The 16,394-nt window shown below is 44.1% G+C and overlaps 1 protein-coding gene across 5 annotated transcripts in view; it reads left to right on the top strand.

Annotated features, from left to right (window-relative positions):
- Positions 1-16,394, top strand: part of tp73 (tumor protein p73) — a 244,568-nt gene that overhangs the window by 100,637 nt on the left and 127,537 nt on the right. For all 5 annotated transcript variants that reach the window (XM_041205762.1, XM_041205759.1, XM_041205761.1 and 2 more), the window contains exons 2-3: positions 2,391-2,486; positions 8,065-8,194. In XM_041205762.1, coding sequence (XP_041061696.1) covers positions 2,428-2,486; positions 8,065-8,194 — 189 coding nt within the window. In that variant the 5' untranslated portion in view covers positions 2,391-2,427. The remainder of the gene's footprint in view (positions 1-2,390; positions 2,487-8,064; positions 8,195-16,394) is intronic.

Genomic DNA, 16,394 nt, shown 5'->3' with positions numbered 1-16,394 from the left:
CTCCTCTAATACATCTCTACTGTCATCCAGCCAAATGGGACTACTCTCATCTGGTTCTATTCTTATCTGTGTAATCATAGCTAGAGTATCATTTGTAATGACTTCTCTTCTGCTCCCGCATCTGGTGTCCCCCACGGATCTATCCTTGGACTTCTCCTGGAAAGCACAGCATTGGTTTACACATATACGCTGACAACACCCAGTGCTACCTTGCCACGACCTCTCACGACAACTCTGTTGTTGCTAAATTATCCAACTGCTTATCCAACATCCAGTACTGGACGAGCAAGAAATTTCCTCTATTTTTATAATGGGAGAACTGAAGATATTTTTATATATAATGCAACACATCCAATTTTCTTCCTTCACATCCTGAAAGCTTTGACTCATGACGAGATATGAGGGCTGATTCCACAATCCTGTGCTTCCAGCAAGGAAAGTGCCTTTGCAGGAACAGCATGTTGGGGAAGAGTTATAACACTATAGACCTGATTGTTCAACTCATGGATCATATAAATTCATCTTCCAACCAGGCCCGTGGAATCACAGAGGTGCTACCTGCTATCTGACACCCTGTCCAAATGGACATTTATTGTTCATGAGCCTAGACAATGAGTGTTAACAGGTTATTAGACTATTGGAGGCATCACAGCCAAGTCTGATTCTGTTCATACCTGACATGAAAGTATCAACACTCTGGTCAGCAATTAGGAGCAGAAAAATTGGCCAACTTTCTCCAACTAACCAAGGAGTGTCAAGACCAATTGCAATGTCAATGCAGCTGAGATCAGCTAATTCAGCAGAGACCAGGACATCTCCTGATCTTAAGACTCAATTTCACATCATGCATTTGCAATTACGAATTGAACAATCAAGGTTATTTTATCATTTGAACAATTTTTATCAAATGAAAGAAGTCAACATTAAAACAGATGAACAACATACTAACGAGAGCAATAGCAATATTAATTATAACACAAACTTCGGTGTGGGGAGAACAAAACAATCATTACTAAACTCAGCCCTCAAATAATTAAACCAAAACATATGAAATTTTCATTGCACCTCTGTAGCAAAGATCAGTTCTCCTGCTACCATCTGCCTTTTACAAAGAATCATAATCCGACATCAGGTAGATTTGACGTACCAATTAGTATTAAACCTTAATGATTATTGTTTTAAAAATTGTTCACCCAATGGATATTGATGGGTTTGGAAAGTGATGTCTTCGTTTTACACAAATATGTTTAAAATATTTTCACTGCAAACAGGGCCAATGGTCAATCCTTCTATTCAAAAAGGGCGTCTTTCAAATAGGTTGAAATGCCAAGACTTTTTTTTGCATTGATACTAAGGATCTTTTGTAACACTGTACTGGCTAAAAATATATATCTAATTTCTTGTAATTAATTTTAATCTCTATGTATAATCGCCAATTTGGTCAGCCACTACTTCTAGATTGCCTTAAAGGACTCTAACATATGGCTGGAGGAAAGTGCTTAGGTAAAATTGAGCAGGATCATGGAAGGGATCGGAATGAGAATCTTAGGGTAGAATTTTCCACTCAGCGTGCGGGCATGTGCCCGACACACTCGAACATGAAATAGCGCACAATGACGTTGGGCAAGTGTACTGATGTCATTGCGCACTTGCACGATATTTCAGTTGGTGGGTGCGCATGAGAGTTGGCAGTGCGCCCGCTGACAATTAAGAGGCCTATGAAGGCCATTAAAGTAGCAATTGATGGCGATGTTTTGCTGCCCAGCCTATGTTACTGTTGGCGGGTGGGCGAATCAGGCAGGTGGCCTTTGTATTTTTGAGGAAACCCCGTCCAAGGGTGGGATGATGTTTCTGTGATTAATTTTAAAAAAGATTTAAATGTTTTGAAAAAGTTTTCATCATCCACATGTTGAAGTGTCTCATTCTGATGCGTGGACATTTTTCCCCAATTTTAAATTCTATTTTTATTGATTTTAAATTTGTCAGCTCCCTGAGGCAGCTCTCTGCCTTCAGGGAGCTTTTTTTCAGCGCTCCCCTGAATCTGCACTGACTTCAGCGCTTGCCCTCCTCCTGCCCCCCACCCTGGCAGCGCTGAGCCTTTCAGCGCGCCTTTCACGCTGACTGGCTGCTAATTGGCCAGCCAGCATGAAATCGTGGTCAGCGGTCCGATCCCCGGCCACTCCCGGGCCCGCCAGTCGTGGCCGCCACCTGATCCAAAAATTCCGCCCTTATAATTGAGGTGCCATGAGCAGGCACACCAACTGGATTATAACAACTGTTAAGTTTAGTTTGAGTAGCTGAATATAAGGAAGTATCAAAATAATCAAAAGTATATCTATCACTCCATAATTCAACGTGTGTTTATAATTGTTTGTTTACTTTGATCATAGAGTACTTTACCCATCACTGGACCAACTCAGAGCCAAGATGGCCCAATCTTCACCAGCAGATGAAGGCCCTACGTTTGAACACCTATGGAGTAGTTTGTAAGTCTGCAATTGTGTTTTTTTTCTCCTAAATAGACTTTTTTGTGGGGGTGGGTGTTCAGCTAACCCCAAAAATCAGGAATGTTTAGATCAGGTCGGGAGGGTTAAAGTGTTAAAATTCTGAATCCCAAACCCAACTCACCCCTTCCCTGTTTTAACAGAGGCGGCATGGGGGATGGGCACTAAAGGAAGCGGGTTGGCTATTTGAGTATAATAATTGTTGTTCCCCATTTGAAATTTAAAGATGGACATTTCTGCCTGTTAAACCCAGGCAAGGTGTGCTGGATCCAGATATAGTTGCCTTTCTATTTACTTTCTGGATCCAGCATGCCTACCTCTCCAAAGCAACTATACTTATGTTCTCTCCCTCAACACCACCTCCCCCGCCCCCCCACAACCCTAGCCGTGGCCTCTAATACCCCCTGAGGTGACATTCTTCCCCGCCCCAGAAAGCATCAGGTAAGTTAAAATATCCCTCTTTTAAAACTCCCCCCCTAGCTCCATTGCAGTTCCCAATTTTCCTCCTGCAGAATATTAGTACCTATTTGCTGCAAATAATCTCTAGCCATTGAAGATGCTTTTGATGAGAAGCAAGTACTTAAAATTGGGCATTTCTTTGAGGGATGATGCTCTACTTCTGAGGGACAACACACTAGAAAATATTCCAGCGTGAGTTCTACCTCTCCGATGGCTCAGCTGATTAAGAGTATGAATTTTTATACGATAAAGATCAGAAAGGTGATCATTTGATCCACTGGTAGAGCCGATATAATAAATTTCAAAAATCAGCTGCAGTTCCCAGTCCTCTTCACTGCCCTGTGAACTTTGTTGAATTGTTCAGCTGTTTACTATTTTAACCAGCTGAGCCTTCAGCAGAGCTGCCGTATAAGAAGACGAGCATGACTCATCCTATCCTTGACCTGGGAGTGCTTGATCCTTGTAGTGTAAGGGTCTGTCATATATAGGGTTAATGTGGGACTGAATAAATACCATCCACACAGTGTAAGAGAGCATATGACCTGCACCCAGGGTCTTTTGTTGGACAGAGCTGTATGTACAAGCAAGCATAGAGACAACTCCTAGCTTGTACTCTTTACTGTATATTTGTAAATAGCTCCCAGAGTCAATAAAGACTTACAGTTAATCTACGTGTGATTATGAAGACTTCTTCAGACCTACTGAACTGTAACCAACACCTTGCAACATGGTGGCAACTTGTGGAAACCCAAAATCTCGCAGAAAATGTAGAAAAAATTAAAATGCTAGAAGATTGAGAAAAAATTTAGCAAAGCAGTCTGACCTGGAAAGAAGCCCCAAAAGCAGAGGTGCAGATGAAAATTCACCAGGAAAAAGCTCCAAAGAATGGCTTGGAAGCTGGAGGCAGAAATTTAAAGATCAGCAGAATACTCCATTGAATCTCCTTTGGAAGCCCAGCATCTAACCCCAGAGACCTAGCAGGGATGTGCTAAATCTTTTAAAACTCCAGACTATAGCAAGTCCTGAGAAATCTTTAAATGACTCAGAGTCAGATACAGTTTGAAAAAAAATCCATCACTAAAACCCGATCCCCAAGTCGGTGCCTGAAAGTAACTGCTGAGCTCACTCTGAAACAGAAAAAATAATTAGTTAACTCATCTGGGAGAATCACAACTTCTAAACTCGGTTGAGAGGAAGCAAAAACTAGGATTTGACAAACTCGTGAGTTTGATGTAAAATGCTGAGCAAGAGAACTCTACAGGCAGCTGATCCAGGCAACCATCGTTGAAATAGTACTGAAGACTTGTGCTCCAGAACTTGCCGCACCCCTAACTAAGTTGTTCTAGTACAACTACAGCACTGGTATTTACCTGGCAATGTGGAAAATTGCCAAGGTATGTCCTGTACACAAAAAGCAGGACAAATCCAACCATGCTAATTACGACCCCGTCTACTCTCAATCATCAATAAGGTGATGGAAGGAGTCATCAACAATGCTATCTTGTAGCATTTGGTGGGAAATATCCTGCTCACTGATGCTCAGTTTGGGCTCTGCCAGGGCCACTCAGCTCCTGACCTCATTACCTTGGTTCAATGATCTGACCATTGCCGCATGACATTCAATGGCTTTACCATCACTATGTTCCCCACTATCAACATTCTGGGCGTTACCATTGACCAGAAACTGAACTGGACTAGCCATATAAATACTGTGGCTACAAGAGCAGGTCAGTGGCTAGGAACCCTGTAGTGAGTAACTCACCTCCTGACTCCCCAAAACCTGTCCACAATCTACAAGGCAAAAATCAGGAGTGTGATGGAATACTCTCCACTTGCCTGGATGATTGCAGTCCAACATCATCTAATAAGCTCGACATCATCCAGGACAAAGCAGCCCACTTGATTAGCACCCCATCCACAAACATTCACTCCCTCCACCACACACAATGGCAGCAATGTGTACCATCTACAAGATGCACTGCAGGAACTCTTCCAGGCTCCTCAGACAGCACCCTCCAAACCCACGACCGCTACTATCTAGAAGGACAAGGGCTGCCGGTGCCTGGGAACACCACCACCTGGAAGTTTTCCTCCAAGCCACTCACCATCCTGACTTGGAAATGTATCGTTGTTCTTTCACTGTTCCTGGGTCAAACTCCTGGAACTCCCTCCTTAACAGCAATGTGGGTGTACACCACATGGACTGCAGTGGTTCAAGAAGATAGCTCATCACCACCTTATCAAGGGTAATTGAGGGTGGGCAATAAATGCTGGCTTAGTCAGCGATGCCCACATCCCATGGAGATAAAGAAAAGCCTTTTTCAAGCCAAGCACGATCGCCCTTGTAGCAGAGCCTGCCAAAATTAGCAAGTGCAGGAAATCCCTTTGTCTCCAAGTGAACCATGACAGCATCCTGAAATTCAGAAAGCTCTTAATGCAGAACCTACATTTTTATTTTTTTAACCATGGCTCATTCTTCCAGAACAGTTTGAACTTATCCAAGGGCTAACGGTAATTAAAAATTGGGTCTCCTGGGGAAGAGAATTTCTAAACTACTGGAGTTCTTCAGTTCTAAGTAGTAAGTCAGAAAAAGTCCAGATTAATATCTTTTTATACTGATTTGATGAACTTGCTGATGAAGTAATCCTGATGTAGTGCATTGATGAATCTTCAACAAGCTTTGATGAAATATTAAGAGCCTTTGACCAATTCTTTAACCTTCAAGTTGTGGAATGCACAGAGTTTAAAAAGAATTGATAGAAAATCCCCAGTAAAGCTGCAAAAGAGAAAGACATTACTTGAGCAAACTACACAAGGGTGCCAGAGAGGCAAAGAACTTCCTGCAAGTCCCAAAAATATATATTTTTGGAAACCCCGACATGTTACCCAAACTACAACAGCAGGTGATGGTGCAGCTAACTGCGAATGAAGGAAAGCTATCTGATGAAGTCCAAATGCACAAACCCTGCTGAAGGGAAATTAAATAAGGTTGCAAAATGTTCATGTCGAAGTTGATTTAGAAGACTCGAAACACAAATTCAAACTATATATATATATATATCTTTGAGAATGCATGATAAATTTAAGTCTTCAATGAACCAAACTGTTTGTGATCTGAACAAATTTCTAAGGATTGTCAAAAGCATGGGAGGAAGTAACAAAACTAAGTTCCATTGTTAGCAAATTGAAGTAGGAATTGGGAAAACTTAACCAGAAGTACAGCCAGGCACAACAACAGGCAGAAAAGGTACTCAAGGAAGTTGCAGTCTTGAAAGACTCTTTTGAGGAACCAATCTGTGCCCCAGGAAAAACATGAGCTGTTTAAAAAGATGTTGAATGCTACTTCAGAAAAAGGCGATGTGGGAACTATCAATAGTGACAAAGCAATGCACTGAAGTATAGAGTGAGAATGCAAGGACTGAACAAGAAAGTAAACAATTGAACGAACTGTTAATTCTCCTTCAAGATCAAATTCAAAATAAGCATGAAGAGTTCTAGAAACAATTGGCAGAAGTGCAGTTCTAGAATATGAGCTTTAAAGATTGTGCAGAGGAATTATGCTCTGCCAAGGAAAAACTGATCTATGTAGAGAACCAACTTTCATATACAAAAGAAGATGTGAAACACTTAAATGATGAGCTTGTAGAAACAAATTCAATAAAGATCTTCAATTAAAACTTGATGAACTTCAAGTATCAGTCATCTCTAGTAAGCATTGTGCAAAATGCCTGGAACAGGAGAAAGAATTGCTGCTGTATCAGAACAGTTTCTTGAAAGCAGAAGTAACAACTACAACTGATGAACTTCAGTCCAAACTGAACAACATGAAGGTTGAGATATGCAATATGGAAGAGCAAATCCAGACTTTGAAAGCAGATAAGAGAAATTTTACAAAATAAATTGTCAATCAAACTAGTGAATTGAAAGAATCCAAGGAGCAGTGAGTGACTATGAAAGAAAGATTCTGAACAGAGCTGAATGCCAAGGTGAAGTTGTCAAACTTATATAAGAATTCCGCAGATAACTCTGAAACAAAGACAACTTACAAGAGTAGTTGATGAGTTGAATGAAAAGATTCATAAGCCTGAAAAACAACTGGAAAAAAATAAAGTACTCAAATTTGGGTAAAATTGTGAAACAAGTGGAAACGTGTGTTCCATTTTAGGGTTAGGGTTAACGTCCACATGCGTCGCAACAACCATATGATGATGGAAGAAGCAAAATAAGCAACAAGGAGATGAGCACATTGTTCGCCCACCCTGCAAGCAACCACTGATCAACACAACAGCTGGACCAACCAAAAGTGGTTCAATTCAAAACAATGGAAGAAAAGGATGAAAACATACTCAGATGCCAGCTCAACCTCCAAACCTACAAGAAGAACCAGCAGAAACAGAACCTACCACTCCTCCAACAGTAGTGCAAATGAGATATGAAAGGGTTATAAGGCCTCTAGACTGCCTGAACCTTTGAATTCAAGGACTTGAAGGGGCAAGATGGAGTAGTGCTAATGTAGTAAATGTATGATAGTATTAACAATGTAAGACACAAGGTAAAGTGTAATCACTTAAAATACATTGAATAAAGACTTGGTGGAGGTGTAGTACAAGGGTCTGGCACATATAGGGTTAATGTGGGACTGAGTACAGTACTGCCCACACAGTGATGTAAGAGGTGTATGACCTGTACCCAGGGTCAGCCTAGTTGGTCACAAGAACATGTACCAGCAATCATGGGGACAGCTCCTAGCTTGTATTCTTTACTGTACATTTGTAAATAGTTCTAAGAGTCAATAAAGACTTACAGTTAACTTATGCATGACGACAAAGACTTTTTCAGACCTACCAAACTGTACCCAACACTTTACCTTACACTGGGTGCCTGAAATTGAAGGGGTTGCATTTCCCAGGAATCATGTGCCTCTATTTGATGAGCAAAAAATACATCATAAAAGTTTTTTGTTAAATATCTTCCATCCTAAGTCAATTAAATAATTCTCCGGTTGCATCCACCAAGTAATAATGAATAAGGTTGGCAAGTCTGAGCCTGGGATGAGTTTCATCCAATCTTATTTGGTGAGCTATGGCATTTGTTTTTTCAGAGAACCAGACAGTACTTACTTTGATATCCCACAAACCAACCTTTCTGGCAGCAATGAGGCTGTGCCACAGAATCGAACCGAGGTTTGCATGGACGTGTTTCATATGAGGGATATGAATGAATCCGTGATGGTGAGTGTGGTCAAACCTTCTTCCTTTGGTTCATGTTGTTTGGAATGGTAATGGAAAAATGATTTAACAATGTTAGATTATGGAGTGACAGTCTGATAATTGAAAGTGTGGGACATGACAATTCAAAATTCTAATTGTTCTATGTTTTGACCATTTTTAAAGCACAAGAATAACCCTTTTTTGGAGATCTGTCATAGTTAATTACTAAGTGTTATTTGTCAGAAAATGTTGTGATGAATCCCAGAAAGAATAAACAATTTTAGGTTTGGATAAGTGATGCAGGCACCAAAATTGAGACGTTGCTCAAAGATTTTTTTTTTCCTTTCTCCTGCTCCAATTTTCACTACTTCTCTCCAAAGGCACTGGCTCTTGCTGAAAATGATCACACATAGACTGATACCCTCCAATAATTCACCCAAGTAGTCTCTGTAACAGTGTGCAGTGGGAGTGGGTGGATGCAATCTTGTCTTTGCTTGATACTCACATGCTTTGTACTAAGAGTCACTGAAAGTAATGAGTAGTGACATTTGTAGATTTTCAACTGCAATCCTGACTTGAGATGATCTAACTCAGCACAGATTCCAGTTAAATCTGGAATCTTTCTAGCCTTTATGGCTCAGCTCCTTAATAGATATCAAGTTTACTAACTGAGCCATTGGAAACCCGAAGATCTAAAAGGTTCTTTGCCCTTAACACTCACATATCATGCATATTTTGCTCAAACATACAGACGCATGTACATACACCAACAGACAAACTGAACCAGACAAGCACACATATGATAGCATATACATTTCCCAAGAGAGCAGGGTTATCATATTGGGTAATTTATTTCCAAGTTCAACACTTAGGATGCTCTGTCAATTTTGTTGGAGGCAGCCATATTTACCATGAAATGTGATATGTTTGTGCTGCTGCAGAAACTAGAAGCTAAATTTTGACACCCCACCTCCCAACCCACCAAAGTCAGGAATAGAGGCGACGAGAGGGGTGGGTGACAAAAGTTCCAGTGCTGGCCAATGTGTCAATATCAGGATGCCATTTCTGACACTGGTCACTCTTGGGGGAGGAAAGTTCAGGGCGCAGGAAGGCTGTATGCCCTCGCAAGGTGAGCAAGCAATTAGGCTCATTAAGAGCCTTGTTAAAGGTAAGGTTAGGAGGTCTACTGGGACATATAGCAGAGTGGGATGCTAGCACTCCAGGTAGGCCTAAAGGTCCTCCCTGCCTGCCTGGTTTGGGGGGATAGCCAAAGAATACCCTGTAGAGGAGACCCCCCACACCCCCCACACTCACACAACAGTGACCTGGCTGCTTCTTTTGTGTTCTTGGTGGCTGAGAGGGCTCCTCCTTGTTGAAGTGCCCTCTAGTTACCTTGTACTGCAACCAGGTGCTTCTCTGAAGCTGGAAGGCCTTAAATTAGCCCTCAAGCTTTGAGAGCCTGTCCACCACCCTTAATTCAACATAGAACCCATCTCCATGCCAGTTAAGGACTTACCCATGTGAAAATCTTAACTTCAATCAGTTTCTCCACAGAGGTGTGTTTCTGACCTGAAAACAAAGCCAGCTCCTGTCTCCTGCTTCCCTGGTGAAAATTCAGACCTACATCTTTTACATCTCAAAGTTTCTGAACAGCTTAACTCAACCAAAAACAGACTATTTGATCATCCATTCACTTGCTGTTCATGGGATTTTGCTGTGTGACAAATTGGCTGCGATATTTGCCTACAAAACATAAGTGACTATAAAGCACTAAGACATTGAGGGTGTGAAAGATGATATATAAATGCAAGATATTTCTTTCTACAAAAATATACAGAAAAGAGTGATGTAAAATATATAACATCAGAAGTGACACGCACACATCAACTAGCCATAATTTGCTGCAGGCAAACAGCCTTCAGATCCATTTTTAAAAATTAATTCATGGGATTTGGGCTTCACAGGCTGGGCCAGCATTTATTGCCCATCCCTAATTGCCTTTGAGAAGGTGGTGGTGAGCTGCCTTCTTGAACCGCTGCAGTCCACATGGTGTACATACACCCACAGTGCTGTTAGGACAGGAGTTCCAGGACTTTGACCCAGCGACAGTGAAGGAACGGTGATATATTTCAAAGTCAGGATGGTGAGTGACTAGGAGGGGAACTTCCAGGTGGTGGTGTTCCCATCTATCTGCTACCCTTGTCCTTCTAGATGGTATTGGTCATGGGTTTAGAAGGTGCTAGATAGTATACGTGGTACGTAGCTGCTGCTACTGTGTGTTGGTGGTGGAGGAAGTGAATGTTTCTGGATGTTGTGCAAATCAAGTGGGCTGCTTTGTCCTGGATGGTGTCAAGTTTCTTGAGTGTTGTGGGAGCTGCACTCATCCAGGCAAGTGGGGAGTACTTCATCACACTCCTGACTTGTGCCTTGTAGATGGTGGACAGGCTTTGGGGAGTCAGGAGGTGAGTTACTTGTCAGAGGATTCCTAGCCTCTGACCTGCTCTTGTAGCCACTGTATTTATATGGCTAATCCAGTTCAGTTTCTGGTCAATGGTAATCCCCAAGGGTGTTGATAGTGGGGGGGTGGAATTCAGTAATGGTAATGCCATTGAATGTCAAGGGGCAATAGTTAGATTCTGTCTTGTTGGAGATGGTCATTGTTATTTGCCACTTGTCAGCCCAAGCCTGGATGTTGTCCAGGTCTTGCTGCATTTGGACATGGTCTTTGTTTTGGAGTATATCATCAGGTACCAACTGCCTTCCTTCTGAGGCATTGCACAGCTCAAGAAGGGAATCTGAAAGGTATAGATTGGAAGATACAGGAATTATCTACCCGCATTGACCCTTCACATCAGTAACGAGAGATCGTGATAGATGCCAACTTGAGCCTGAAAACAGCTCTTCAGGTCTCACTCAGAAATAGCAAAGGGAGCTTCGGATTATGCCATCTTTGTTCAATGACATTAAAGTCATGTTGCAGGCTAGATTCATGATACGCAAATAATTTCTGGTTTCTTGGCTGGTTGTTAGTATTTTTGACTCTGAATCAGGTCGTGGATTCAAACCCCTCTAAGGACATGAATGCATAATCTAGGCTGAGCTTTCAGTGAAGTACTGATGGAGCACAACATTATTGGAGGTGTCATCACTCAGATGGGATGTTTATCTGCTCAGGTGGGCCTAAAAGATCCCATTATCATAATCTAAAAGCCAGCAAGGAGTTTTCCTCGTGTCCTGACCAACATTCGTCCCTTCACTTCAAAAAGTAATCCAAAGGGACATCCTGAGAATACGATAAGGTGCCACCTAAATGAAAGTTCTTTCTTTCAAAGTTAGAATTACAGTAACTACAAAATGCTAGAAAATGCGTTAGGTACACTTGATGCCAAGCTCATTCCTCAATTCTTAAAATGGTGAAGTTTGTATGATTATGACGTTTTAGGACTATATCTTTTGATTGGTAAGAGGGTTATAATTTGGGGTTATATTTTTAAATTTAGGGTAAATGAGAGGGCTGATGTGATCTGTGCTGGAGTCTACCTAATTATAAAAGCTGGGTGGTATTTAGTAAGGATCAAAGGGAAGATTCAAGTTATGTTACTGAAAGGGAGATGACTGATATTTACATTTGAGGACAATCACGGACATTGCTAGGTCCACTCTTTATCTCCTCAGTTGCTGTTCGCAGTTCCCACTGAGAACTGGCAACGTTCCTGCTTCCGGTGCTTCTTTGCCCCAGCATTAACTCCATGGTCATTGTGCATAGTTGCCACCCAGTCTCCATCCAGATTCATGCCACTGATGCTGACAGTGAGTCTCTGAACTGACTCTCTCTGCTTTCAGACAGTTTCAGACATTGTTCAATAGAAACATTTTCAAAAATATAACTTATCTGCGATGATTGGTGGGGAGGGAAAGAGAGAGAGAGAGAGAGAGAGAAACTGGCTGCTGGAGATGGGGGGTGGTGGAGAAGAGAGAAGGAACTGGCTACCAAGGGTGGTGGCAGAGAGAGAGAGAGAGAGAGAGAGAGAAACTGGCTGACTGGGATGGTGGTGGGGAAAGAGGGAGAAACTGGCTACCGTGGGGATGTGGGGGAGAGAGAGAAAGTGGCTACCAGGGGTTGGATGTGACAGATGAGGCCCCCTACTTGGGTCAGGATGGAGGAAAAGTGGGCTGTTGCAGCAACAGGGGGACTCGGGACAGCTGGAGCATTAGACCATGGAGGGTAATAAGAGGTCCGTGCTGAACCTCACTTCACTGTTCCAGCCTCCAAACCACTCAGCAGGGAGGTGTGAGAGGGGCTGTGAGTGTGAGAGGGGCTGTGAGTGTGAGAGGGGCTGTGAGTGTGAGAGGGGCTGTGAGTGTGAGAGGGGCTGTGAGTGTGAGAGGGGCTGTGAGTGTGAGAGGGGCTGTGAGTGTGAGAGAGAGAGAAAGAGTGGACAGAATTGTTCCAGATTTACACTAAGTGTGGTAGCGGGCAGGTAAAATGACATTTACCCGCCGGCCGCAATGGCAGTTTCTCAAGCCGTATTGTCCTAAACCTGCTGCATTAATTATGCATTTCTGGGAAACATACTGTTTCCATGGCGGGGGGCTCTCACTCACCCGGCACGCCATCACTTCGCCGCTTCATCATGCCAGACACCATATTTAAAGGGCAGCCACAAGCACACCTGTGTTTACAGCCTAGGACTGCTGCATGGAAGATATGACCCCAAAAGGTAAAAAAACAATACAGCCCCCAAGTTCAATGATGCGTCCTCGAGCACCTTTTGGATGCCGTGGAAGCCCACCTTGATGTCCTCTACCCCCACTCTGACCTCCCGATAGGCAGCAACATCACTAATCCGGCTTGGGAGGCGGTGGCAGCGGTGGTCAGCGCCAATGCCCTGGAAAAGAGGACAGCCACCCAGTGCTGCAAGAGGATGAATGATCTCATTTGTTCCGCCAGGGTGAGTCACTCTTCTCATCACTCTCATCTCAGACATTCACAAACCCATCACACATCCCCAGGGTCCTCACTCACTGCCAGTTGAAGGGACGTCACCATTCACTTTGTCTCACACACTTTCATTGTCCTCGTCCCATCCATGGGAGCACTCACCACCCACACATGCCAGGCATACTTATCACCTGCCCTGGCAGGTTTCCAGCTTACACTCTCTCCATCTCTATTCATGCAGGACAAGTTGGCACACAACAAGAGGGAGAGGTTACAGGTCGGTGGAGGAATGCCTGAAATCAAGGTCCTCATGGACTTTTAAAACAGAGCCATCCAGCTGGCCGGCGAGGATCTGGATGATCCTGTGGTGACGGTGAGGTCGATGGTGCCCTAACAAGTGAGGATCCAGCAGTGCAACATCCATCAGACAACAATGCTGTGAGTGATGGGTCCTGTTTCACAGGCCACAGCCATGCACTAATTATCCTTCTTTGCTTCCACAGGCACATTTGCCAAACAGCCAACAGACTCCATGAACCATGACCTCCAGTCAAGCCCCAAAGAAACCTCTGAAGAGGAATATGAAGGCACTCTCCTTGAAGTTCTATCACAGTGCTCACCCACACCCTCCACCAGCACAGAGACACACACCTCAGTGGCACCTAGTTTTAGAGTAACCTCAGGATCACAGTCTGGTGAGCACATTACACTTTCTGATCCGCAGCAGGGACTTCACAGGTTCCCGGCACTCGGAGGACTGCTGGAGGTCAGAAATCTTCTGAGTCCGAGTCGGATGACGAGCCTCTGGACTCGGTCATATCACAGTTGCTGGAGCTGCAGAGCAAGCTCAGGAACATCAGGAAGGATGTCTGCTACATTCCTCAGATTGCAAGGCACAGTAGAGGAATCTGTTTGCCTTCAGGCTGAGGTGATAATGGCAGCATGCTAATGTGCCAAGGTCAACACTGGTAGGATGGTGGCCGCCATGGAGACCTTGGTCCAGGATGTTGCTCCTGCACTGCTGTGTGGGCTATATTCCATCTCTAATGTCGTAATTGGCTTCTAACAATGTGTACATGAGAGGGGTGCAGGGCAGCCCGATTTCACTCTAGCTTCCCCTCCTCCTCAAGGAGTCAGCCAGGGGCTATCAGGAACCCATAGTGAGGAGGATCAGCAGGTGTATCCCCAGGCCCATCCAGGTGACTCTGCGAGTGTCTGGTCCATCCAAATACCTTCTTCCTGTGACCTCAGCAGCTCCAGCTCCACAGGCTGAGGAGGGTGCCAATGCCACACAGCAAGACCCTGAAAGCAGGCCAGGGCCCTCCAGCCAAGGTCATCACAGAGCAGCAGTCAGTAGGCTGCTTCCACTTCCACTGTGGATCTTGGGGGAGCACCAAGACGTAGCAGCGGGGATAGGAAAGTTGAGAAGATGTAGTTGCACAGCCTGGGCATGGGCCTTAATCACTTGTACATAATGTTCACTATTGTAAATAAACTCCCAAGAATGTCTCCCTGCCTATGGCTTCTTGTTCTGATGAGCAGTGTGCGTGTCACTCAGATGTGAAACCTTTCTGCATAAGAGTCATAGAGGTTTACAGCACAGTAAGAGGCCCTTCAGCCCATCGAGTCTATTCCGATCAAACAAGTACCTAATTATTCTAATCCCATTTTCCAACACTAGGCCCATTGCCTTGTATGCCATGGCTTGGAAGTGCACACCCAAATACTTCTTAAATGTTATGAGGGTTTCTGCCTCTACCACCCTTTCAGGCAATGAGTTTCAGATTCCCTCTGGGTGAAAAAATTTCTTCTTCACATCCCCTCTAAACCTCCCGCCCCTTATCTTAAATCTATGACCCCTAGTTATTCATCCCTCCACCAAGGGGAAAAGTTCCTTCCTGTCTACTCTATCTATGCCCCTCATAATTTTATACATCTCAATCATGTCCCCGGTCAATCTCCTCTGCTCCAGGGAAAATAACCTCAGTCTATCCAATCTCTCCTCATAACTAACACTCTCCAGCCCAGGCAACTTCCTGTTAAATCTCCCCTGCACTCTCTAGTGCAATCACATTCCTCCTATAATGCGGATTCCAGAACTGCATGCAGTACTCTAGCTGTGGCCTAACCAGTGCTTTATACAGCTGGTTATCCAGCATAACCTCCCTGCTCTTATATTCTATGCCTCAGCTAATAAAGGCAAGTCTCCCCTATGCCTTCTTAACCACCTTATCTATCTGTCCTTCTACCTTAAGGGACCAGTGGACATGCACACCAAGATAAAGGCACATGTCTCAGTCCAGGGCCTCTTCCATGTGCATTGTGCAGCCTTCAGACCAAAGTGACAGTCCGAACTCACATTCTTTGGACATATTAGTGATGCCTGCACCTCAACGGTGCTTGTCATTGCTGCTAGAATGTCGTGGGCAGGCGTCACAGAGTTCTGTGTGCTCTCAGCAACTTTAAAGTGGGACGGACTGGTCCTGATCTCTTCAGCATCTGTGATCAGTGATGCTGTGTTCCTGAAGGGATCCGGTGCTGAAGGTGGACAAAGGATCAGGTGGTTTTAAAATTTCATGGTTGTATCTCCATGATATGACCCTGATCAAAGAGAGCAAGTGAGCTGCCCTCGGCCAGACAGGATTCAGAAATTCACAGAGGCTATGTGAAGATCTTTGGAGTGTCCTCACTGCATACCGTCATCATCCTCTTGCAATTGAGCAACTATCGGGGCGCACACTGCTTTTCAATGACAGGAGCATTTTTACAGAGGGTATGTGCGCTGCCATAAGCCAAACTGGGGTCAAATGCTCACAGCTACAATGTGAGGATCCATGGTGTCTCCTCGCTGCATGTCATCATCATCCTCCAAGGACCTCATTGGCATCATCGTCACCTTTAAGGAACTCCTCACCCTCATCATCATCGACATTCTCCTCATCAGAGGATATTTCCAGCTCTTGCATCTCCTCCTCAGCCAGCTTCTCTCCCTGTTGCAGCTCAAGCTTGTAAAGGGTGCAACAGGTGACAGTGATGCATGACACCCTCTGTAGGCTATATTGCAGGGCTTCACCAGACTGGTCCAGGCACCAGAACCTCATTTTCAGCATCCCGATGGTTTGCTCCACCAAGTTGTGAGTTGCAGCATGAACCTCGTTATACCTTCACTGTGCTGCAGCCTGAGGCTGCCACATGGGTATCATCAGCCACGTCCTCTGTGGGTAGCCCTTGCCCCCTAGAAGCCAAACCTCCAGCTTCTGTGTACCTGGAAGACGTCAA

Source organism: Carcharodon carcharias, chromosome 15, assembly GCF_017639515.1.
Source record: "Carcharodon carcharias isolate sCarCar2 chromosome 15, sCarCar2.pri, whole genome shotgun sequence".
Classification (NCBI taxonomy): domain Eukaryota; kingdom Metazoa; phylum Chordata; class Chondrichthyes; order Lamniformes; family Lamnidae; genus Carcharodon; species Carcharodon carcharias.
This window is presented reverse-complemented; position numbering and strand designations above follow the sequence as displayed.